The 23,565-nt window shown below is 54.1% G+C and overlaps 4 protein-coding genes across 5 annotated transcripts; 2 read left to right on the top strand and 2 right to left on the bottom strand.

Annotated features, from left to right (window-relative positions):
* Positions 1 to 394: 394 nt before the first annotated feature.
* Positions 395 to 7,136, top strand: ARPC1B (actin related protein 2/3 complex subunit 1B). 2 transcript variants are annotated; one of them, XM_057369797.1, is made up of 11 exons: positions 395 to 565; positions 2,141 to 2,253; positions 2,947 to 3,020; positions 3,726 to 3,830; positions 4,352 to 4,574; positions 5,006 to 5,113; positions 5,392 to 5,598; positions 6,025 to 6,100; positions 6,181 to 6,377; positions 6,626 to 6,716; positions 6,852 to 7,136. In XM_057369797.1, the coding sequence occupies exons 3-11, from the start codon at positions 2,957 to 2,959 to the stop codon at positions 6,888 to 6,890; spliced, it is 1,110 nt and encodes a 369-aa protein (XP_057225780.1). In that variant the 5' UTR covers positions 395 to 565; positions 2,141 to 2,253; positions 2,947 to 2,956; the 3' UTR covers positions 6,891 to 7,136. The 2 variants fall into 2 exon arrangements, with proteins under 2 accessions (XP_057225780.1, XP_057225779.1); XM_057369796.1 differs by lacking the exon at positions 2,141 to 2,253.
* Positions 7,137 to 8,442: 1,306 nt separating this feature from the next.
* PDAP1 (PDGFA associated protein 1) lies at positions 8,443 to 15,989 on the bottom strand. Its single transcript, XM_057369794.1, has 6 exons — positions 15,909 to 15,989; positions 13,054 to 13,145; positions 11,146 to 11,253; positions 10,668 to 10,789; positions 9,692 to 9,843; positions 8,443 to 9,296 (listed from the first exon to the last, which is right to left on the bottom strand). The coding sequence occupies exons 1-6, from the start codon at positions 15,916 to 15,918 to the stop codon at positions 9,238 to 9,240; spliced, it is 543 nt and encodes a 180-aa protein (XP_057225777.1). The 5' UTR covers positions 15,919 to 15,989; the 3' UTR covers positions 8,443 to 9,237.
* A 637-nt stretch (positions 15,990 to 16,626) lies between these two features.
* BUD31 (BUD31 homolog) lies at positions 16,627 to 18,321 on the top strand. The gene is made up of 4 exons (XM_057369795.1): positions 16,627 to 16,785; positions 17,226 to 17,348; positions 17,588 to 17,754; positions 18,051 to 18,321. Exons 1-4 carry the CDS (start codon positions 16,692 to 16,694, stop codon positions 18,099 to 18,101), a joined length of 435 nt encoding a protein of 144 aa, XP_057225778.1. The 5' UTR covers positions 16,627 to 16,691; the 3' UTR covers positions 18,102 to 18,321.
* A 440-nt stretch (positions 18,322 to 18,761) lies between these two features.
* Positions 18,762 to 23,424, bottom strand: PTCD1 (pentatricopeptide repeat domain 1). The gene is made up of 8 exons (XM_057369790.1): positions 22,916 to 23,424; positions 22,248 to 22,388; positions 21,837 to 22,055; positions 21,207 to 21,308; positions 20,154 to 20,900; positions 19,798 to 19,914; positions 19,295 to 19,477; positions 18,762 to 19,075 (listed from the first exon to the last, which is right to left on the bottom strand). The coding sequence occupies exons 1-8, from the start codon at positions 23,375 to 23,377 to the stop codon at positions 18,899 to 18,901; spliced, it is 2,148 nt and encodes a 715-aa protein (XP_057225773.1). The 5' UTR covers positions 23,378 to 23,424; the 3' UTR covers positions 18,762 to 18,898.
* Between the last annotated feature and the right edge of the window lie 141 nt (positions 23,425 to 23,565).

The raw sequence follows: 23,565 nt of genomic DNA, 5'->3' as shown, positions 1-23,565 counted from the left end.
GCGGGGTCCTGCGGATCTCCCCGGGGTCCTGCGGATCTCCCCGGTGCTGGGAGGCGATGCCGACGGGCGGCGAGCCCCGGGTGGGCTCCAGGCTGTTCCCCGATGGCGAGCAGCACTGGCGTGGGGGAGTCCCCATCCCTTCGAAACGCATCGGGGACCGGGGGTGAACAACACTCCCGCTGCCAGAGGGAGAACGGGGCTCCTTCCCTTCTGTTCTCCCGGCTGTGTCCTTCCCTGGAGCACCCATGGAGTCGCCCCCATGGCAGCGAGCGGCCGGGAGCACCCCGGGGCCGGGCCCGTCCATGTGCGGCGATGCTGGAGCGGCCTGGCCCGCAGGCACAGGGGCAGGGCGGCCGCAGAGCTGCTTTGCGCTCCCCCAACGCCCACGTAAGGAAGTGGTTGCATTTCTCGGAGAGGAAAAGGGAAGTCGGGCTGCCTCGGCGGGGCAGGCACAGCTCCCGCCGCTCGCTCCGGGCTCCGTTCGTGTCGACTGCCCAGAGTCCATGAACGAGCCCCGCCGGCCGGGAACCGAGCCCAGCCCGCCCTGCCCGCGCTGCCCCGCAAGGTAAGGACGGGCAGACAGCTCTGCCACCCCTGCCAGGACCCGGGGCTGTCCCCTGGGGCTGTCACCGCTGCTGGTGCTCACACCCTGCTCCGCGGTTTGGGGGTCCCCCCGGGCTGGGGCCAGGGGGGTGCAGGCACCCCTTGCCCCTTGTGGGTTTCTCTGTAGCTGCGTTTCGGATGTTTTGGGGTTTTCTCACAGCTTTGGCAGCAAGTTCGAGGGTTTTTTCTGTCGGCTGTCTGACAGCTGTGGGGGGTGGAAGGAGCCCTCCTCTGGGGGTCCCGTCGGGGTCGGTGCCGGTAGAGCCGGAGCTGCCACAATCTGTCCTCACCTCCTCGGCAATCAGCTGCTTCCCGCTCTGCCCGGCTCGAGGAAGAGGAGGCTCAGAGCCTTCCTCCGTCTGCTCCGGGACGGGGGTGTCCCCCCGAGCCAGACTGGCTCATGGGGTACCCCCCACAACACTGGGGACCGGGGACGGGTGTCCCCAAGCAGGCTGGCAGGAGCGGGGGGTGACACCCTGAGCTGCCGCAGGGAGCAGCGGGGCTCCCGGGGGTCGGTGCCGGGGTCTCGGTGGTCGGGGGTCCACCACAGCATCCGGYGAGAGTTTCACGGGGTCCCAGCTCGCAGTGGGATCCTCGCTGGGTGCAAACCCAGCCACCCCGCCAGGCTCATGGAACCCCAACTCCAGCTCCTCTGGTGTGTGGTTTCCTCCCGGGACTGGGAGGAGCCCCCGGCGCTCGGCTCTGCCAAGGTTTGGTTATCTCCTCCGAGGATGTTTCCGAACCGCTCGGACTGGCCGCGGAGATAACGGAGCTGCTCCAGCTCCCAGTCCCGCCCTGTCTGGCCTTCGGAAAATTCCCGTTTTCCTCCCTCAAGAGCCGCCGCGTTGTGTGTGTGGGGGTAACCACAGCTCCTCTGCTGCTCCTCCCAGCTGGGGAAGGGGCTGCCGAGCCCCGTGGGTCGCTCCAGRGAGAGAGCAGCACTCAGCCAGCGAGGCACCAGCAGGGAACTGGTGGCAAAGGGGCTGTGGGGGAAATGAAACCCCAAAACACCACCCAGCCGCTGCAGGGAGCGGCCGAGGCCCTCGCAGCTCTCGCTCCTTCCCCCGGCTGGCGGCGGTTTCCGCCCGTGGCACGGCAGCTGAACTCATCCCTTCGGGGTGACACTCAGCAAGGGAGCAGCAGGATCCCCAGGATTCAGGGTTAATGCTTCTGAGCATCCAAACCGCCTGGAAAATGAAAAGGCGTGGCTGGAAAGCGCCTCGGCGTGTCCGGCCTGTCATCCCTCCTCCAGGGAGCCCTTGCAGCCCGGCGCCCATTTCAGCCAAATCCCTTTTTCACACATTTTTGCTCTCCTGATTTTTTGCAATGYCGACAGCAGTGTCCCTGTCGCTGATGATTTTGTCCATCTCTCGTGGTGCTGGGCTCGTGCTGGCAGCAGCTTTGTAYCTTCCTGGGCTGCATCCCTCTGTCCTTGGCCACGGGTGTGTGACAGCAGGGCTTGTGCCCTGCAGCAGCACTGCCATTTCCCCACGTGCAGAAGGCAGTGATGRAGCTCTGAGGATTTTCTTTTCCCCAGCCTAGGGATGGAGCTTTGCTAGGAGGGACTTTTTCCCTTCCCCTGTAACTTTTTGAGCTGCCAAAGAAAACGGGACGTGTTCAGGGAGTTCCCAAAATAGCCGAGAGCRGGCTGTGAGTAATCCCCGTCTGCCACGCCCTGGTGAGGTGTTTCCCTCCATCCCTGTGTTCTGCTTGGAGCCCTTCCCGTGGCAYCTGGAGGGGGCTTTGGGGCAAACTGCTCCATCCTGTGACACCGGAGCAGCTGGGGAGAGCAGGAATGGTGGGAGATCAGCTATGAGAAGGGATTGGTCCCTGGGGCTGGGGACTCGTGAGTCGGGATGGGGATGGGATGGGATGGGGATGGGATGGGATGGGGATGGGATGGGATGGGATGGGATGGGATGGGATGGGATGGGATGGGATGGAGATGCCTCCAATGTATTTTGTCTCAGCCTCAATGAGAGGTGTGGAAGGAGCAAGTGGGTTTGGCCCTGTTGGGGTGGAGAGAGGAGGTGTTGCCCCTTCTTGGACCCCAGGGATGTCCATGGGGCTGCTGGCACCAGGGTCCCCATGTGCCCAGCCAGCTCATGCCCACCAAGCTGCAGCCAGGATGGCAGCAAGGTTTAGAAATTCCTGGAAATGGGCAGCTCTTGAGCTTGGAAATCCTCAGGGAAACCCTCTCCCCAGCAGAGGAGAATGCAGGTGGCTGCAACACAGGAGTTAATCCTGGTGGGAAGGGTCACTCGGTGGGGCTGGGAGTGGGATCTTGTCCCTGGGGCTGGAGCAGCATGTCCTGACAGCCTGGGGGGCTCTCCCTGTCCCCAGCCTGTGAGCCATGGCCTACCACAGCTTCCTGCTGGAGCCCATCAGCTGCCACGCCTGGAACAAAGACCGCACCCGTGAGTACGGCTGGGGCAGCCCGAAATCCTCAAGGACATCCCAAAGCACGGASTGTCCTGGCTGAACATCCCTGTGGGGGYGATGCCAAAACCCAGCCCCATCCCYRGGCGATGCCAAAACCCCRGGACAGGGCAGAGCTGGGATAGGGCTGGCTTTGGGGAACATTTGGGGTGGTGGCAGCATGTGTCCCCTCTGTCCCCTGGTGCTGCTGGCGGGACAGAGCCTGGCACAGCGGGGTGAGCACAGCCCGGCCCCGGGGCACCGGCAGGGGAGGGACGGACACGGAGCAGAGCCGGGTGATTCACGGCCGATGGCATTTCCCGACCAGGGCCCGGGGGACGCCGGAGAACAAAAAGGGCTTTCTGTGCTGCGGCCGGAGCAGGCGGGGCGGGATGGGGCTGGATTTGGGAGCTGTGCCCCCGCAGCCATCCCCTTTCATCCCATCCCATCCCACCAGCCCCATGGGATCACGCTCCAGGGAAGCCCCCACTGCACTGTGGGGTCCAGGCTTCTCCCATTCCAGAGGGACAAWTTGCAGTGTCAGGGCAATGTGGGATCAGGGCTGGGGGCTTAAAGGGACCCCCCCAGAGGCAGTTKGGGCTCAGTGGGGTCCTGGAGCCCAGGAAGGGGTGGGTGGATGCTGGCTGGCCCTGCGGAGCCCACAACCCAGGGAAGGGCTTTGCCATGGCCACTGTCACCCCCAGAGATTGCCCTGTGCCCCAACAACCATGAGGTTCACATCTACCGCAAGGACGGGGCCAGGTGGAGCAAAGTCCATGAGCTGAAGGAGCACAACGGGCAGGTGACAGGTGAGCCCTGGCTGGCAGAGGAGACAGGGACATGAGTGGGGCGTGACAGGGACGAGTGGCCTGCTCCCAGCCGTGCTTGTGGCAGGTTCTGTGTGGGGTTTGTGGAGGGGAACGGAGCAGTTTGTGTCCAGGAAGGGATGGGATGGGAGAGATGGAGAGGGGTGAGGTGGAGGGAGGGATGGGAAGGGATATGAGGGATATGGAGGGGTTGGGAATGATATGGGATGGATGGGAAGGGACGGGATGGGGTGGGATAGAATGAGATGGATGGATGGATGGATGGATGGATGGATGGATCAGGGATGGAGGAATGGATGGAGGGATAGATGGACAGATGGGAGAGAAGGGATGGGATGGGTTGGCATGGAATGCTTTGAGGTAGGAGGAATGGGAAGGGAAGTTGTGGGGCAGAGACCACCCAGAACCACCGCACCTTCAGACACACCCCAGCCCTGAGTGCCACATCCCCCTCCCCATTCCTGTGACTCCCTGGGCCACCATCACCCCCCTCTGCCCTCCAGGCATTGACTGGGCCCCTGAGAGCAACCGGCTGGTGACCTGTGGCACCGACCGCAACGCCTACGTGTGGACCCTGAAGGGMAACGTGTGGAAGCCCACGCTGGTCATCCTGCGCATCAACCGCGCCGCCCGCTGCGTCAAGTGGTCACCCAAGGAGAACAAATTCGCCGTGGGCAGCGGCTCCCGCCTCATCTCCATCTGCTACTTCGAGCAGGAGAACGACTGGTGAGGGTCTGGTACTGCCTCAGTGGGTCTGTCCTGGGGGGAAAGGAGGGTGGGATGGATGGATGGATTTGGGATGCATTTGGGTTGGATTTAGGATGGATTTGGGATGGATGGATGGATGGATGGACAGGCGTGGATGGATGGATAGATGGGATGGATGGATGAATGGATTTGGGATGGATTTGGGATGGATGAATAGAGGGATGGATGGGAGTTGGATTGGGAGATGGGAGACTGGAGGAGCTGGAGTTGGAGACAGGAAGATGGAGCAATGGGCTGCCCATGCCCAAGGTGATCGTGCAGGATGGTGGCCCAGGGCAGCTCCTGGGGTCCTTGGAGCCCTGATCACCCTCAGGCAGCCCCCCCAAACGCCCAGGGGGGCTCTGGGGGTGGTGCTGCTGCCCCTCTGCTGCCACCCCCTCTCCACACAGGTGGGTTTGCAAACACATCAAGAAGCCCATCCGCTCRACGGTGCTCAGCCTGGACTGGCACCCCAACAACGTCCTCCTGGCCGCCGGCTCCTGCGACTTCAAGTGCAGGTGAGGAGGGGAGTGGGTGACTGGGGGGGCCTGAGGTGGAGGAGCCCCCAAGGCTTTACCCTTGAGGTGCTGATTGGAGCAGGGAATGGAGCACAGGGGAGATGCAGGGGGGTCTGGGGGCCATCCCAGGGACACAGCACCCATGGGAGGCAGGGGGACACCCCACGGGCTCTGCCAGGGACATTGAGTCACGCAGCTGAGGCCAAGGGGCAGGGGTGAAAGCAGCACAGGTCCTGTGTCCAGGGACACATGACAAGCCAAGGCTCTCCCCCTGCCAGGATCTTCTCAGCCTACATCAAAGAGGTGGAGGAGCGGCCCAGCCCCACTCCCTGGGGCTCCAAGATGCCCTTTGGGGAGCTGATGTTYGAGTCGAGCAGCAGCTGTGGGTGGGTGCACAGCATCTGCTTCTCGGCCAGYGGCTCCCGTGTGGCCTGGGTGAGCCACGACAGCACCCTGTGCCTCGCYGACGCCGGCAAGAAGATGGCGTAAGCAGGGCTGGGGACAGGAGGGGGCTGGGGGGGCCGTGCTGGGGTGGTTTGACCCCCAAACCAACACAGGGTTGGAGGTATCTGGGCTGGGTTGGGCCAAGAGCAATCTCGGAGCATCCCTGCATGGGGGTGGGGGAGATGGAAGGGTTCAGCCCCAGGAGCTGGGATAGCCCTAGAGCATCCCAGAGCATCCCTGAGCATTCCTAAGCATCCCTGGAGCAGCCCTGACTATCCCTGAGCATCCCTGTACATGGATGTGGGACATAGAGGGGTCAGCCCCAGGAGCTGAGACATCTCTGGAGTGTCCCCAGAGCACCACAGCGGGAGGAGTTGTTGTCTCACCTTGTGGCTCCCACCCCCGTGCTGAGCTGTGCCAGGCTCAGGCTCGAGGCTGGAGCTCAGCTCGTYGCTCTCCCCTTGCAGCGTCGCCTCCCTGTGCACTGAGACCCTGCCCCTGCTCGCTGTCACCTTCATCACCGAGAACAGCCTGGTGGCCGCGGTGAGTGCGGCAGGGACGGGGCTGGGGGCTGTGGCTGCAGCCGGCTGGAGGGTGCTGAGCAGGGCGGGGCTGTTCCCCAGGGCCACGACTGCTGCCCGATGCTGTTCACCTACGAGGAGAGCCAGGGCACCCTGACCTTCGGGGGGAAGCTCGATGTCCCCAAGCAGAGCTCCCAGCGCGGCCTCACYGCCCGCGAGCGCTTCCAGAACCTGGACAAGAAAGCGAGCTCGGACACGGCCAACGCCAGCCTGGACACCCTGCACAAGAACAGCATCAGGTGTGGGCTGGGGGAGGCTGGGGATGGACAGGCTTGGGGTCACCCTGGGAGTGATGATCCCTGAACATCCCCTGGGTGTGCTGCTGTCCAGCCCAGGAACATCCCTGAACATCCCCTGGGTATCCTCAAGCATCCCTGGGTATCCCCAGAGCCTTTCTGGAGAAGGGGTCCAGCCCCACTCCTACCCCTGGCTCCAAGGGCTCAGCAGGGCCCCAGGGCTGATTCCCACTCCCTCTCTGCACCCACAGCCAAATCTCGGTGCTGACGGGCGGGAAGGACAAGTGCTCCCAGTTCTGCACCACGGGGATGGATGGTGGCATGAGCATCTGGGATGTCAAGGTAAGGAAYCCCCGTGGACCCTGCCCTGACTGGGAGTACCCAGCCTGGAACCACCTTCCCTCCCAGTTTCTCCCCAGTCACCTCCAGTTTCTCTGGGAAAAAGGAGCTGATGAACACCCTCGTGTTTAATTTCAGAGCCTGGAGTCGGCGCTGAAAGATCTCAAGATCAAATGAAGGAACCATCCAGGAGGGCACCCCAGCTTCCAGCTGCCCCTGYTGTGCCCCCTGCCTGCTACCCCCTGCCACCCCCCTGTGCCACATGATGCCACCAGTGCCTGTCCCCGCTGCCAGCCAGCCCTGGTGGCTGCTCCCAGACAAAGAAAAAAACATTTTTCTTACTATTTTTGTTACCATCCTTCCCGATGCTGGTCATACATTGCTTGGAGAAAAAGCAAATAAAGTAAGGATTTCCTGGATAAATTGAAACTTTTTTTTTGCACTTTTAAAGAACAAGTTCAGTGTGAACTCAAGTGTGATCAGGGCAGATCACGGTGCTGTGCCACATCTCACCATCTCCAATCAGTGCTGAGGGTGAATTGGGATTTTGGGGACAAGGAGAATGTCACTTCTCTGTTCTCTGCTTCAGCACCATTTTCAAGAGGATTGGTGTTAGGGAAAAGGGAGAGGATGGAAGTGGCAGGGAGCAGAGGTTTCCCATTCCCTGAGTTCCCCTGGTAAAGTCCTGTCAGGAGGGCAATTCCCAAACCTGGAGCCAGCTCAGAGACCTTGGGCTGCTGAACTAATACTGTCCCTTTGCAGCCTGTGATCAGAGGAACAGAGCCCCAGCACCACCCACGGCCCGGGAAGGGAGCACGGGTTGGCAGAGGGACAGTGACATCTGAGTTCTGGTCCTGCCCTCAGTTAGTGGGATGTGTGTGTTAGTGGGAGATTTTTCTCCCATTTCCGTGTGCTCACAAACCTCAACCCTCACCCCCTGTGCCTCCTGCCCCATTCCATCCCAAGCATCAGCCCAAAAACTCCCCCTGTCCTGCCCCATCCACCTTCCTGTGCTCCAAGATCACCCCAATGTCCCAAGGCAGGCTGTCCCTGCCCTGTCAGCCCTTCCCTCTCAGAGCTGACAACACAGCCACCTCTCCTGGTAGCACTCACTCCTTTTCCAGACCTCTCTGAGGGCATTTCCCATCCAAATCCTGGCTTGGTCTGAGCAGTGGYTTGAGCCAGCAGCTCATGGTGACATTCCCTGTGGTACAATCCTGTCACACCCTCGTGCCCAAGTCCCTGCAGCCAGGCAGGGATGGATGGGGTGACACAGAACAAATCCCAGTTGTCATCCTTCATCTCTACAGCTGTGCCCCTGTCCCAGTGACCTCCAGTGCTCCAAACCCTGGGGCTGGATCTCCTCCAGCCTTTGGGGAGCGAGTCTGGGAAGCAGGGGTGTCCCTGACCAGGCTGGCAGCAGGACTCCCAGCTCCCCTGGGGCACAGCAGGCTGGAGCATCACCCTCCAGGGACAYTACAGAGGGGTGACAGTGCGGTGACTGCCCTTCTGACACGGGGACCAGGCCAGACAGCGGCCTCAGGGTAATTGTTCCCTCCACCGTGGTAAACAGATTGTGCAAGACATCCATCAGAAAGAGCAGGAAAAGCTTTTCCCCCTCAGGCTGCGTGTGCTGACCCAGCTCCTGAACCAGAGCCCAACTCCATGGCACAAGCAGCAGCCCCCAACTGCAGCTGTGCCCTTCCCACACACACGAGGCCACAGCAGCTCTGATAACTTACAGTTTAATCAGCCAAATATACAAGTTCTCTTGGTGGTTTTTTAACTTGATCAAGTTTTTTTTTAGTTTTGTTTTTGTTTTTTTTCCATCTGGATCTGACACAATAAATGTTGTTTGYTTTTCTCCTTTAAACAAAGGATGATGTGGTTAAAAACTGGCACTATCCCTAATAAGGAGGAGAAAAAGAAAATGAAGAGGAGGGAAAAGGGGAGACTGGCTGCAAGAAAGGAGGGATGAATCCGGGAAGGAACGGCACTCCAGATGTCCATGAAGTCAGGCTCCCAGCTTATACTGCAACACCCTGCAGCAAAATATGATGGGCTCTTTGCCAACTGGATTCCTCAGTTACATTATCCTTTGAGATTTCATACCAAGTCAGTTCCCCACCCCATGCCCCACCCCACAACGACCCCACAATCTATTTTCTTGCAATCTAGTATTTGAAGCACCTCCCCTCCCACACAGCTCCCTCCCACCCTGCCCCATCCCCCCACCGTCTACGAGTTCTTGATCCTAAAAACAGCAAAAACATTCATGTTTCCGAACTGTTACAGGGAATTGCTGTCCAGCACAGCTCTGCACTGCAGAGAGCAGCTGCCCCTAACCCCAAATGGAAATCTGTGCCAGGATGAGGACAAACACATCGTCAGTGTCTCTTGGAGGTGGAGGTGAGGTCGATGCTGCAGGATGCCCTGCGTGGCATCGATGGAAGGCGACACGGCAGAGCTCCTGGCAGGACCAGGCACAGTTCCCTGGCGTTTCCTCCTCTTGCATGGCCTGTGCTTACTTGTTAAGGGATAGTGACTGCAGTCTTTTACCTGCCATGGCCGCTTCGTCTTTTGCTGGGGAGGAAAACAAGAGTTTCATCATTTCATGGTGCAGATCAGGGACTGGGGGTGGATTGGCAGCCCCAGGGGTCAAAATCCTGCTAGTCGGGGGATGGAGAGAATCCCACCCTTCCCACCAATCTCCCAGAGGTAAGAGGCACARCTCCCCTTGCCTGGAAGGTGGAGGACAAGATGGATATCAAGGGCAATTCCCTTCTCTCTTTCCCTGCCCCAGTGTCCAAGAGCTTTATAAAGCAAGAACTTTATGAAACAGCTGAGCCTGGTTTGGCTGAGGAGAGCTGATCACACTCAGCAACACCACCCAGGCTCGAGGAGGGATGTGGCACGAGGAATTGTGACTACAGTCAGGGCATGGAGAGGYAGCAGAATATGATTAATTATTCTCTAACCTTTTCTTTCTTCTTCTTTCTTTCTGGCAGCTTCTTCCCTTTGCTTCCGAATGATGGCTAGTCGGGCAAGGTCTGCCTTGGCTTGCTCTGTTTTCCCAGCTAGATGCATTTTCATGTATCTTTCTTTTGCCTTTTGCTTCTCTATTTCCTCTCTGCTCAAGSGAAACACACCAGTCACCAGAGCAGCCAGGCAAGAACATGGGAACAGGCAGAGGGAGGCTTTCCAACCAGGAAAACCCCAAAACTGGGGGTCCTTCAGCAGTCTTCAAGCACAGGTTTTGTCTATTTGCAGGGTTTGAACAGGGGTGAGGGTGAGGTGAGAGATTATTTCTACCTTCCTTCAGCTAAATAAGGACATGGACACACAAGGTCAAATGAATTAGCCCCACACCACAAGAACTGTGACATGTTCCTCCCAGGCTTACCCTCAAAGGTGTCCTTCTGCTAAATCAATCTATGCCATGTAAAAAAGCTTAAATCTTCCCTTCCAAACCTCACCAAGATTAAACTTTGGTTTTCAACTTCTTCATCTGCTCAGACAAAATTTCACCGTGAAATCTGGGCAACTGCTACCTGTCAYCAGGGTACCTTCTGCAGTGAGACTAAAGTGGATCCAAGGTACCTCTCGTTAAAGGATTTCTGTTCTGACTTTTGGCATAAAAAATCTTCAGGAAAGGAATTGCCTAAATCCCTTTAACAGCAGTATGATTTCAGTTAGATAYGACTTTTGCCATAAAGTCTTCAGCAAAGGAATGGCCTCAACCCCTTTCTCTCAGGCTGCCTGGCTCCAGGATGGCCACAGCTGCTCCCAGAAAACAGAAAACTCCTAGGAAGTTCCTAAGGAACCACTTTTTTGACTTTGCTGGTGTTCAGTGCCTGCTTTAGACAGCAACACACTGTAAGGGCCTCCCTAAAACATCGACACAGAGCAGGGAAACACCTCCCTGCCAACAGAGATGCAGCAGGACACACTCACCTCTCTCGTCGTGAGAGCTCCTTGGGTCCATCCAGGTCCAGCTGAGTGACTTTTTTGGTTGTCTGAATGACACGGTTGGGGTTCTCTATGTCTATCAACCCCTCCACTCCTTTGCGTTTTTGCTGCAGGTYAAGAACGAGAGGGAGGTTAAGGAACTCTCACACCCAGCACTGGTGGTACCAGAGCTCTCCAAAAACCCTACAAGGCACCCCAAAAGCACAAATCCAGATTGTACCAGCAGCCAGAAAAACCATTTATGAACCAAGACACCTTAAGTCTTTTAAAAAATCTTGTTGCCTTTGTTTTTCATTTGTAAATATACACAATAGATATTCTGGGTGCAAAATGCTGTCAGGTGAGGAGTTATAGGCTTCTAAAAATAGTTCGACTAAAAAATGCACTCTAGGTGGCTCTACTGAGAATSTGGATTGTGCATCTCACCCCTGGCCCAAGAATTAGGTGCATTAAATACTAGTACCTGATAATCCTCATCATCTTCATCACTCTCATCTGAATCTAAAGATTTCTTCTCCTTTTTGGGGTCCCCTGTTGCTCCTTCGCCTCCTTCTTCTTGTTCCTCCTCTTCCTACAAAATTAGAGGAGATAAGAGGAAATGTAAATCACTAAAAATCCCAAATCCAACTCTTTTTTTGAGTGATGAGAGACAGCTCTGAGCACTGGTGTTCCTGCTGGGGCCCTTGTGCCACCAAGGGGGTCTGGCTGTGACAGAAACTCATCCTCCAAATACCTCTGCTGTTCCCTCTAACATGAAAATGACTGTAAAAGACACAACTGGCACTTTACTCTCCCCAAATGAAAACTCTCCAGGAGAATTTTGGCCTAGGTTTTCAGTGCACAATATCTCAGGGACTGGAAACAACACAGATGAAGCATAGAGCTGSATCCCATCCTAGGTCTGGATAAATAACAACTAAAGAAGAGCAAATTGACAACCATCAACCAGGACATTATTATGCAAAGAATGACAGCCTTTTTAGCACAGCTTCCACCACTCAGGAGCCTGGGAATTAATTTCTAAATCATCAGAAGAACCAATACGGGTGTGATCATCTTGTTTTACCACTGCCAACATCCCTCATCAAGCAACCAGCAAAGTGGATGAGCAAGGAGCAGTAAGGCGAGTAATTTTTTTAATTGTGGGAAGTTTTTTTTAAGATTTCCTTAATAAATCAGTGTTAGATGTAACGATCACTATGTTATATGGACTGTCACAGAAAAAAAATCCTTCTCAAAGAGAAGTTCTCTGGTKTGCTGTGAAATAAGACACATGTTTCAAGTGGGTCCTGCTTTTCTGTTCCATTTCCAGTCAGTATTTTTATTAACATGGAAGCAGAGAACACTTATACAGTTTGTGAATGACATCACACTGGTAGGAGTTGGAATTATTTTGGAAAACAGGATGAGACACATAAGTGGTTTCAGAATTTGGAAATTTGGTCTGAAACCAAGAAACTAAAACCAGTAAGAGTTACACTTTGGAAGAAGAAATCCAACATGAAGCTGGAACATGTGGCTAAGCAGAAAACCAAACAATGATCTCAAGTTCCAGCTGGACAAAACATTAAAAAGGAGTCAACACTGTGGCTCAGAATGGCTTGAGASAGTCATCTCAGAGGTATTCATCAGGATTTCCTACATGGGTGTAATTATCCTCCTGTGGTCAGTGCTGTGAGGCCTCAGCTGGAATTGTACATTGGGCTGAGGCATCACTTTCAGAAAGTCACAGAAAAATATTAAAGTGTCACCAGAGCTGTGATAATTTGGGAATAAAGAGATTCCAAATGCAGCCCTGGATTTTATGACACCAKTCAGATTGTTGTGGAAGTGGGGAGAGCTGTTACAGTCCAATATTGGGACACAGAAACACACCCAAAAAAAGGCCCCAGGCCAGAAAACTCTGTTATCTCTCCCTACAAGTCAGAGGCAAACAAGAAAATCATGTGTCCAGGAAGAAGTCAAAGGAGTCTGGTCCATAAATCTACAGTAGAAAGAGGGCAAATACAGTAATTTCAACATGTCAAGACGTGGCCCTTGTTCTCCATAGCCAAGCTGCAGAACATGGATAAAAAATGAGCTGACACTGGAGACTGGAATGATGAAATATGGGGAGAAAAGATCTCTAGAGCTGCTGTGTCATCAGTTCCCTTGCTTTTTAACCTTCAATGATGCACTGTGTGGTCTCCCAAGCCTCAGGAACCAGACTGGGTGACACTGCAGCCTCCCCAGCTGGAGATATTCAGGATCCACACTGTGATCACTGCTGGAATGATCTGCAACACTTGGCTAAGCTGCTCCTGAACAGTGAAGAACCAGGCTGGGCATGGCAGCAATAGAACAGAAAGCACACAAAGGAGCAAACACATACCCTTGCCTTTTGCTTTTCTGCTTGGAGCTGGGCATCGATCTCCTCAGGACTCGTGTACTGCCTTGCTCGGCCTTTGTGGCCTCCTTTTCTACCTGCACAAAAYAATAAAATGAACACATGGTTTAGTGATAACTCCCAGAAAGGTCTGCTCCTCCTGCAGCATGCTCTGGATTTTTGATGTGGACAGGACAAACCAAAACAGCTCTGATAAAACCTAAACAAYGAAATCTCACATCAAACTTGGTGAAATGCTCCAAGATTTTTGGGTGAGATGCACAGAGATTTGGGATTATGGGTACCACCCTTCCCTGCCTGTGCTCATGGCCTCTCCAATTCCCTTCCTGGGCTGGCAAGGGGTGCTCAGTCCCACAGCAGATCCCAGTTTCCTGCACAGGAGGAATCACAGCACGTTCCTGTGGTTACAGCCAACATTCCGACAAGTTTGGCTCCTTAACCCCTCCCACTGTGCCAGGAGAAAATAGGAAGCTAATTGGACAAAAGCTTTGGGAATGAAAATGGGAGTTGCACTAAAAAGAGCCTCCATTTTTACTGCTTTATGAGGAAAAATAAACACAAGCTCTAGGAACGAGGARAGGGAGTCACTGTGGCTGGGACTGCCCCAAGTTCCAAATTCTGCTGGTAAAGGCTGTGAGCCTCAAAGATCCAACATTTTCTGCCCAATCCCCCTGGCTCTGCACAGACAAACTCCTGTATCCCTTAGCTCAATAAAAACAGAGCTGTGGAATAAATGATCCTAAAAAATTCCATTGTGAAGCTTTACAGACTCCGGAGATGTTGGGGAAAAGCAGAAACCAAATTCTTCTCCCTGAATTCAGCTGGGGAAGCTCACGGGCTTTTAAGTCACAAACACAACCGAAAGCCCTGGTGCAGSCACAGCCAGGTGTTTTCTGTTTGTCTGTTCCCAGCCATCCCACTGGGAACACTGACACCCTCTGGAAGGAGATCTGCACTGGAATGCTCCTGGGGAGACATGACATCACTCCAAATGGAACAAGTGACATGTGTGACACACCAACCCCCAAATAACCAAACCCCTGCTGCACTCCCAGCCCAGCCAGGGCAGTTCCTCATCCTCATCCAGCTGCTCCAGAATTCCACACTGGGCTCAGGACCAAGGAACACAAAACCCTCATTACTGCAAATAAACAGTGGTGATAAGGGGAGGAAGCAACTAAAGAGAAATTATTTTACGTTAAAAGCCTAAAAAGAAGCAAATGGAAGAACGAAGCCATGGAAGTCCAGTGAGGGCTCAGCACAGTGCAGGGAGGGGRTTTTGCTCCCACAGGGAGACAAATTTCACATCAGACATGGGGAGCTGGTTCTACACCTGTCACTGACCCGCTCTGTGCCTCAGTTTCCCCATCTGTACAACAGGGATGATAATTCTTTTCCACCTTTGTGAAGCATTTTTGAAATAGAATCACCTGCAGATTTCACCTGCAGTAAAGCCCAGAGGTGCCCAGGCAGGCCCACATTCAAACACATCTGTCTTCAGATGTAAACAGCCTAATAAAGGAATTTAAATGAAAGAGAATAGAATGATAGTGATGGAATCTCTTCTTTTTTAAATCAAGGTGTTAGGGGAAAAAAAAAAGGAAAATAATCAGAAATAATCCTGTAATAAATTTATTAGTAGCTGGTTAATGCCCCTCCCTTTTATATTGAACAGTGAGATCAAAAACTACTCTTCTTCTACCAATCCAACAACTCCCACTGACTTAGGGGGAAAACAACCAAAGACCCCTCTTCTTCCAAAAACAAAAGGTCTGAATCAAACGTTTAAACCTGTACAATGACATAAAGAGCAGGAAATCCTGAGTTTACAAGGTATTTAAATATGAAAAATGGGGTTRTAATCCACCACGGTTCTTTGCCTTTACAGAAACCATGTGAAGCTTCAGCCCCATCTCCCAGCACTGTACAACTTGACACAAAATGAAGTAGTTAAAGAAAATATAAGCAAGGAATCCGGTTTGGTGCTAAAGCCTGGGAAATGCTGATGAAATAAAGCAGAGACTACAGAGAAGAGGAATGAGCAGGGCTGGTTTTTAACGTGTGTGACCGGCGTTTGCAAGAGCCAATTATGCAGATGGTGCATGTGGAGAAGGTTCTGGGTGGATCCTGCTGAGCCGCGACAGCCCGGCAGTGCCTCATCCCCGCTCCTGAATCACACCAGGAGCAAGTCRGTGCCCGCTCCTCAACACCCAAAACGCGGCGCTGCCGCAGCCACATCAAAGGAGCCGCGTTTGGAGCCCCCGAACCCCCCCGAGCGCGGCCGCTCCGCTCCCCSGGGATCGCCGCCAGCTCCCCGTGCCCCCCGGTGGGGCTGTACCCATCCCGGGGCTCCGGGAGCCCCACGCCCTGTCCCGGGGGAACCGTTCCCATTCCAGCGGGAGCACATGGAGCCCAGCGCGGTCCAGGGGAGGGATCGGTGATCGGTACCCCCGGTCCGGGCAGCCCGGGGCTGCGGCGCTGCACAGAACGCGCTCCCGCCTCTGTGAGGGGCGGGGAGGGGAGCGAGGCACCCTCAGAGCCCCCGAGAATGGGGTGCGGGGAGAGAGAACCCGAGACCCCCCCAGAGCCCAAACACAGCCGCGGGGAGCGCTCTGCGCCGCCGGTGAGGGGGAAAGGAGCTCCCGCAGGCTGCACCGAGGCCGGGCAGAGCGGCGAGCACGGGCCCCCCGCGGCATCTGCACAGCCAGGGGGAACACGAGCCCAGCCCGCGCCGGTGCCGGGGCTGCCCACACACCCCTCAGCCCCTCCTCTCTGTCCCCCGTGTCCCCCCATCGCCGTTCCCCGCGGGGGCACCCCCGGCCCGGCCCGGCCCCCACCACCTTTCGGCATCGCGGCGATGGCGGCGCGGCCCCCCCGGCCCGAGCGGCGCCGGAACCGGAACCGGAACCGCCCCCACGCGCAGGCCCCGCCGCCGGGCTGCCCTCAGCGCCGCCGCTGCCGGTGTCCGCGCCGCCCGTCCCGGTGCTCCCGCAGCGCGGAGCGGGGAACGCGCCCGGTTCTGTCCCGCCGGTTCGCGCCTCTCTCGGGGCGGCGGGGAGGGTTTTGCGCAGGCAGCGCGCAGGGCAGCCCAGGCGGCGGAGCCACGGGCGGTGCGGCTGTGAGAGGACCCCGAGTGACGGAGCAGCGGCGCGACGGGAGCGGGCGGTGAGCGGGACCGGGACCGGGACCGGGATGAGGAGAGGGGCCGGGATCGGGACCGGGATCGGGACTGGAATCGGGACAGGAATCGGAACCACCACCTGTGGCTTCCCTTCACCCCCCTAGCCCCGGTTCCGCTGTGGGGCTGTCGGGGCCGGGCCGGGCGGCCTCGCCCCGGTGTCACGGGGAGCTGACCGGAGCTGTCACCTCGGGGGAGGAGCGGCTGCCGCGCTTTGCTGAGCAGAAAAACTAACTTGACAGTGGAGTAATCACAGAAGTTTCACCTATTTCACGAGCTCCATAAAGCTCATTTTTATCCTTGAAGTGGAAGACAGGAAGGGGGCACAAAACCTTTGGAAAAAATATATCTGACAGCTGCTTTCCTTTCTTCTTTCCCAGTGATTCTGAAGGAGTGCTGGCAGACCCTCACCCACYTTCCTTTCTCCCCCTTGGTTCCCGAGGCAATGCCCAAAGTGAAGAGGAGCAGGAAGCCTCCCCCGGATGGCTGGGAGCTGATCGAGCCCACGCTGGATGAGCTGGATCAGAAGATGAGAGAAGGTGAGTGGATGTTCTCAGGGATGGCACCCCAAAACAAGCTCACAAGCTGCGTCATGAATACAGATGGATGCTGCCTGTGCCACCAGTGGTGCTGCAGGTTGATCCTGGGCCATGCTGSTCCCTAATTTTGGGATGYGCACAGGTTGTGGCGCACAGCTTTSGTTACAGATGGTTTAGGAATGAAGCTCATGGGTGTGTGAAGGAACTGGTAATTCCTGTCTGTGTTGTTGCTGTGGGCATGAAGTCACCCACCATCCCACTGTGGGTCATGTCATCCCACTGCTGTTGGTTTTATGTCCTAAAGGGGCTGTTCCAGGTCAGGTCCCTCTCATTTCAGACTCCTCCCATTAATCCCAGTCTCATCCCTGCCATGCATTAAAGTTTATTACAAAGTGGCTGAGGGAGCACTTGGTCACCTGGTGTTTTGTGTTCCCTCCCAGCGGAGACRGAGCCACACGAAGGAAAGAGGAAAGTGGAGTCCCTCTGGCCCATCTTCAGAATCCACCAYCAGAAAACACGTTACATCTTTGATCTTTTCTACAAGAGGAAAGCAATCAGCAGAGGTGAGGCGAGCAGGGGCTTTACTGGGGACATGGGAAACCTGGAGTGAGTGAGGTGTTTGCCTGTGGATCCCCCTGAACTGGGAGCTGGTGGGATCAGGATTTTGGGGAAGGAGGATGGAGAGAAGGCTTGGCAGCTGCCTGGCTTTAACTGCTGGTTACTACAGCTGCTAACTCCCGATAGTGAGACTTGTGACAGTTCCTGGTGACAATTCCTAGTGACAGTCTCTGCTCCTCCCCAGAGCTCTATGAGTACTGCATCAAGGAGGGCTATGCTGACAAAAACCTGATTGCCAAGTGGAAGAAGCAGGGCTACGAGAACCTCTGCTGCCTGCGCTGCATCCAGACTCGGGACACCAACTTTGGGACCAACTGCATCTGCAGGGTCCCCAAAAGCAAACTGGAAGTGGTGAGTCTCCAGCTTGGTGCTCTGCACTGCAGTACCTGTGCTGACTTCTCCCAGCTCAGGTACAGCAGAGGRGGTAGTGCTGTTCTTCCTGGTAATTTCCTCTACCTTTGCTGGTAGAGTTGGTGTCTAGTGGGTTCTAAAGTTCCTGTCAGCTTTGGCATTCATTGAAAGCTGTCAAAGTATGGGAATTAACACCAAACTGTGGAAATGTGTCCCACCCAGAGCCCTTCCCTGCCCTGAGGTCTGTTGCTCTGGCTGTGCCTTGGCTGAAACACCTCCTCATGTTTGTTTTTCAGGGCAGAATCATTGAGTGCACTCACTGTGGATGCAGAGGCTGCTCTGGGTGAAGYGTTTTTCCATCAGACTCATTTTTTGAACTCTGAGGGACATCTCCTCCTCCTCTATGGACTATGAGTGCAATTACAGCCACTTTCTGTGATGGGATATTTCTGTATAACAATTAAAGCTTAATCATCTGGACTGTGCTTAAGTGGGGGGTGTTTTGGAGTAGGGTTTTGTGTAGCCATTTGTTTTAAAATAAAGTTTGCCTTCCTGAGAAAGTGGTGTGATCTTCTGGTGAAACATTCCTGTGCCCCTCTTCTCCTGCTGGATTTGTTCTAGTTGCTTGAAGGTTGCTCTGCACATTATGAGCTGTTCTCGGTTTTTTTTTTTTCCTCAACTAAGTCCATTTGAAAGGCTGTGTGGAAAGGAAATACAGTTCCCAAATATCCAGTTTGAGCTCTTCCCATACCACATGCAAATGGAAGCTGAATTTCACTGGAATTCTCTGCTAGAATTAATGCACAGATCCCTTCAGGAAGGCCAGCAGTCCAGAGTCTTACAGGTCACATCTGAAGTGACAAAAGAGAAGAGAGACAACTAGCACTGAGCTAAAGCCCTGTTAAATCTGATTTTGCTTCTTCCTTGTTGTGCACAGGGTTTGCTAAACTACAGCACATCTAATCCTTGGCAGTTGAAAGAAATTCACTGAAAATGTATTTGCTCCTCYTTAAAACAAAAGGAARTATTTTATTATGTAAATATTGCAAGAACTGGGGCTTGGGGAAATACAAAGCAGCTTTACTATAAGCCAGTTTAAAGAAACAAGACATGCATCTTCCTTTTGCTGGAAGAACTTGAAACTTCATCCTGTTCCCTGTTCCTGCACAGCCTCTGCCTTGCTGTCCTGCCCCCCAGGCTTTGCTGTCCTGTACTTGGCCCAGGGGTGGGGGGTCTCCTCTCCAGCCATAAATTTTAACCAMCGGTAGTAGTAGCCACGGAAACCATCGATCTTCTCCAGGTATGGATTTTTGCACTTATACTGCAAAGAGAAATCCAACAGAACATGTTTCTGTTACATGAGAGCTCACTCCAGTACCAGCCTGCAGGAGCTACAAGATGCAACCCAAGAAACAGCGATCCAGTAACCATCAGTCAAACCGGACAAACCCAAAGGACACTTAGGAAAATATTTATGATTCCCCTCCCTTGCTGGAGTCCTTTGTGATGCCTTCACTCCCCGACAGTCCTGGCTCCTTACCCTGTCAAATTTGGGAGGGTASCGTGCTGCAAACTCCAGCTGCCGGATGATGACTTCATTGGGAGGCACTTGGTTATTCCTCATGTCCCGCAGGATCTCYGTGAGGTAACTGTAATCCAGCTGCCTCACGGCTGCAGCAATGAGGGTGCTGTAGATGTACTTGTTGGGAGTTATTCCAGAYCTCTGCAAAGAACAAATGCTACAGTTAAACAAGTTTATCTGCTGACTAGTGCCAGATCTTGCAGAAGGAAAAGGCAGAATGGCACCTTCTACACAAGGAGCACAGCTCTCACCATGGGACCTGTGAAGCAGCTTTAGCWGTGCYARTAYAGGTGTAGGACAGACCACCTGTGCTCCAGCYACTCTGGAGATGGATGTTCTTGGAGACAGAACACAACCACTYGCCATAAAAACCTCAGCAGGTCTTTTAAAAGCATTAATACTTTACTTTGCCTCTTCCTGTAGCTCAGACCCCAAGCAGCAAAGGATTTTTCTTTGATTACCTTCAAATCCGAGAGCAGCTGCAGTCCATCCTGCTGTTTGTGGCAGGCAATTGCCAAGTTACAAAATGTCTGGAGGTTAGGTGACAGTCCCCTCTTCACCAGAGCTGGCAGCACGCTCTGCAAGATACAAGTGTTGGCATCACTTCCCAAAAAATCTCACCGTAGCTTTCCAGACAGGGAGCTCGGTGTGGCTAGAACAGAATCCATAAATACTTAGAAATTAACCCAAGCACCACTTTGGGGAAAACAGTTTGAAATCMCAGTTTCTATTTGTGGACAGGGAAATGGGTCTCAGCAAAAGAGAGGCCTGAGAAAAGGAGGTGGTGCCAGGACTGGTTCTGAGGCTTTTCTCTCACCTTTGCTCCCTCCAGGTCTCCCTGTTTACTTCTGTTCCTTATTAAAGTGTTAAAGAAGGTCGCATCCACTTTTACTTTATGATCATCCAGCAGTGCCAGCAAGGAGGACTCTGAGGGACTTTGGGGTTCCACGAGTTCAGCCAGTAATGTGAAYGTTTTAATATTGGGATCTGCATTGTCCTCTTTCATTTTGTTCAAGAATCCCTCCACATCCCCCATCAAAGCCAGTCTATGGGACGGTGTGGCCACTGTCCCCAAGGAAACCACAGCTGCATCAGGCATCCTGGAATCCAACAAGTTGGGAAGKTTGCAGAAAGGCAGCTTCTGGCTTGGGTGTGCCTGTTCCTGCTCCATCTCACTCTGGGCTCTCCTCATCAAGGCTCCAGCCCTGCTGTGAGTGACGCTGGGGCTCTCAGGAGCAGCAGGTTCTGCTTCAGCCCAAGTCACATCTTTGTTTTGTTGCTGGATCAGTTCCTCGGGCTGCACYGAACTCTCCTGAAATAACTGTTTTTCCATAGCTTCCACATTCAGCTGTACAGCAGCACTCTTTGATCCCTTCTTCCTCTGATTTTTCAYCTTCTGCCTCCCAGGTGGCAGCCGTAGCTGAGGTGAGTTCTCAGGGGGACTGAGCAGGAGTTTAGAGGCCACAGCGGGATCRCCGATCCCACAGTCTCTCGCCGCACGCAGCATCAGGTTGTAGGTGTGGCTGTCAGCCTTTATTCCCAGTTTATTCATTTGTTTCCAAACCTGAAGAGGGAAAGATGAATATTCAATAACAAGAGCATTCTATCAGCCTGTAAGCACATCTGTTACTGGGATCTGTGTAAGAAGGAGTGAATTTACAGCATGACAAGGACAGTGACTTTGAGCCCTGAGAGACGATCCAGAGCCATACCAGCCTATGAGAGTACTGAGCAAAGCCTAGTTTTCAGAATTTGTGCTAGAAGGAGCTGAAAGMATCACATTTCACCACCCTGCTGCCCTCCATATGTTCAAACAATGAGTTACAACAGAGCAGCACTTTCCCCCCTCTCTTAGAACACAAGGACAAACCTGCAAAGCAAATCGGAAGCCACTTTCACTGTCCTTTATGCAGCTCATGAGAAGGAAGCTGAAGGTCTCAGCCGTGAGGACATGGCCCTTCTGCACAATTTCCTAAAAGAGCAAAGAGAGCATTAAACTTTCCAGTTATCCAGCATGGTGAAGCTCAAAKACCWCTGTCATCYTCTGGGGTTAGATGTAACAAAGCACAGGGTGATCTCCAAGTGTTTGAGCAGAATGACTGCTCCAGAAGAGAGCCCTGAAACACTGCACAGATCCTGATGGAATCTGGGGGCAGGATCAGCAATCCTTTCAGCTATTCCCAGACTGGCCCTTCTGGGAAGAGCTGCTGTAAGAGCTCTCAAAGGAGACATGGTATCTGTGAACTGCACAAAAACTCTGGTAAAAGTATTGGACACAGCCAGCCTGTTTTAAAGCCAAAGCTGCCTCCTTTTAGGWAATTAAGCTTAGAGTTTGCTATGTACAATTTCACTATGACAATAAGGATCAATGAAATACAAACACATGATCTGTAATTAGCTCTGCTGGAAACTAAACTAAAACCCGATGCAAYGTGACAACTTCCAAGAGCCTTAACCACAGCACAGACCAGGTTCAACATGAGAAAATCAACCTATTTACCTTGAGTACATCCAAGCACATCCTGAGGTCTGAGCAGAGGGCACAGACCTTCAGCAGGGCGTGGTAGGTGATGAGGTTCAGCTCCTCGTTTTTGCTCTGCAGCTGCTGCCGCAGTTTCAGRGCGCTCTGCAGCCCCGAGTCCTTCCACGGAGACTCAGCACAGGCGTTGAAAAGGGCTGTGTAAGTGGCCTCCGTGGGGATTAACCCTCGTTTTTTCATCTAAAGGACAGAAGAAGGATTTGAATTGGCTGTTTGCAAAAAGATATCTTGAATTTTTTAACTTGTTTTYAAGAGTTTTGGGCTAAGAAGGTGCCAACACTAACTCAAAGTCATTTTGGAGACTAAGCAACATGGCTGAATGCTTGAAACAGTTTTAGCTTAGAAAATATTTGAGGGACAAGTTAAACCTACATCATTGTAGAGCCTGAATGCCTTTTTCACGTAGCCAACCCGGCCACAGCCTCCAATGAGAACGGTRTAATTGCTTTCTTCTGGCTGGAGACGCTCCTCCTTCAGCATCTGCACCTCAAACAGCTGCAGAGCCTCTGCCAGCTACAAGGATGAGAAAGATCCATCATGAAGCAGCAAAGAATCAACTACAATGGATATGCAAATATGGGCAAATTGTAGTGCAAGTCCTAAGGTGTGTGGGGTTTCTCACAAGAAGAGTGGAGAGCGACTTTGGACAGGGGCATGTAGTAACAGGACATGGGGGATGGCTTTAAACTGAAAGAAGGAAGAATTAGGTTAGAAATTGGGAAGAAATCTTTTACTGTGAGGGAAGTGAGGCATTAGCACAGGTTGCCCAGAGAAGCTGCAGCTGCCCCATCCCTGGGAGTGTCCAAGGCCAGGTTGGACGAGGCTTGGAACAACCTGGGATAGTGGAAGGTGTCCCTACCCATGGCAGGGGATAGAACTGGATGAGCTTTAAGGTCCCTTCCAAAGCAAACTGCTCTATTACGATTCTACAAGAAATTATTGTTTTAATTCTTTCGGTAAAGATATGAAGTGATAGAGACTGGTCAGAGCTGCATCTTTCATCAGTGYTAGTAAAAACAAGAGAAGAGCTGGGCTCAAACCTTGTCCTCTTTGATGAGGGCCTTGCACCGTAGGAAGTACCAGTACGGAGTGTTCTTAGGTCCACGTCGAGGTTTTCTTTCTGGTTCTTCCTCTCCTTCTTCTTGAAGCTTTAAATCCCGAAAGCGCGCTGAGGTTTTGTGGTAATACTTTCTAGAGGAAAATTTATCAGACAGCGTCCCGAACTCCACGCCTTCATCATCATCATCATCAYCATCTTTCTCCTCCTCGGCRGCTCCAGTGGAGCTGGCAGCACTGATCTCCCTCGGGTCGCTGCCGGGCAGTTTGCAGGAGGCCTGGGAGGAGCTGCACGCTCTCCAGCCCGGCAGCGGGCCCTGGCCTGGGGACCGGGGCAGGAGCGGCGCCCGCCCGGATCCAACCCCGGGAGCTGCGCACCGCGCCCGCAGCAGAGCGGGGGAGGAGTAGCGGCACCAGCGGGGGAYGAGGAGCCGCAGGGAGCCCATGATGTGCCCGCTGTCCCCGGAAGCGAGCGGGGCCGGAGCGGGATCAGGAGCGGGAACAGGAGCGGGCGCGGCGCAGGGACCGGGAGCGGGATCGGAACGCGAAACGGACCCGCCCCCGCACCGTCCCCTCGCCCCGCCCCGCCCCACTGCGCCTGCGCGCACGGAAGGGGCGCGTCCCCGCTCGAGTC

This window comes from Malurus melanocephalus, unplaced genomic scaffold, assembly GCF_030028575.1.
Source record: "Malurus melanocephalus ecotype Western Australia unplaced genomic scaffold, MMel_1.1 scaffold_115, whole genome shotgun sequence".
In the NCBI taxonomy this organism is placed as follows: domain Eukaryota; kingdom Metazoa; phylum Chordata; class Aves; order Passeriformes; family Maluridae; genus Malurus; species Malurus melanocephalus.
This window is presented reverse-complemented; position numbering and strand designations above follow the sequence as displayed.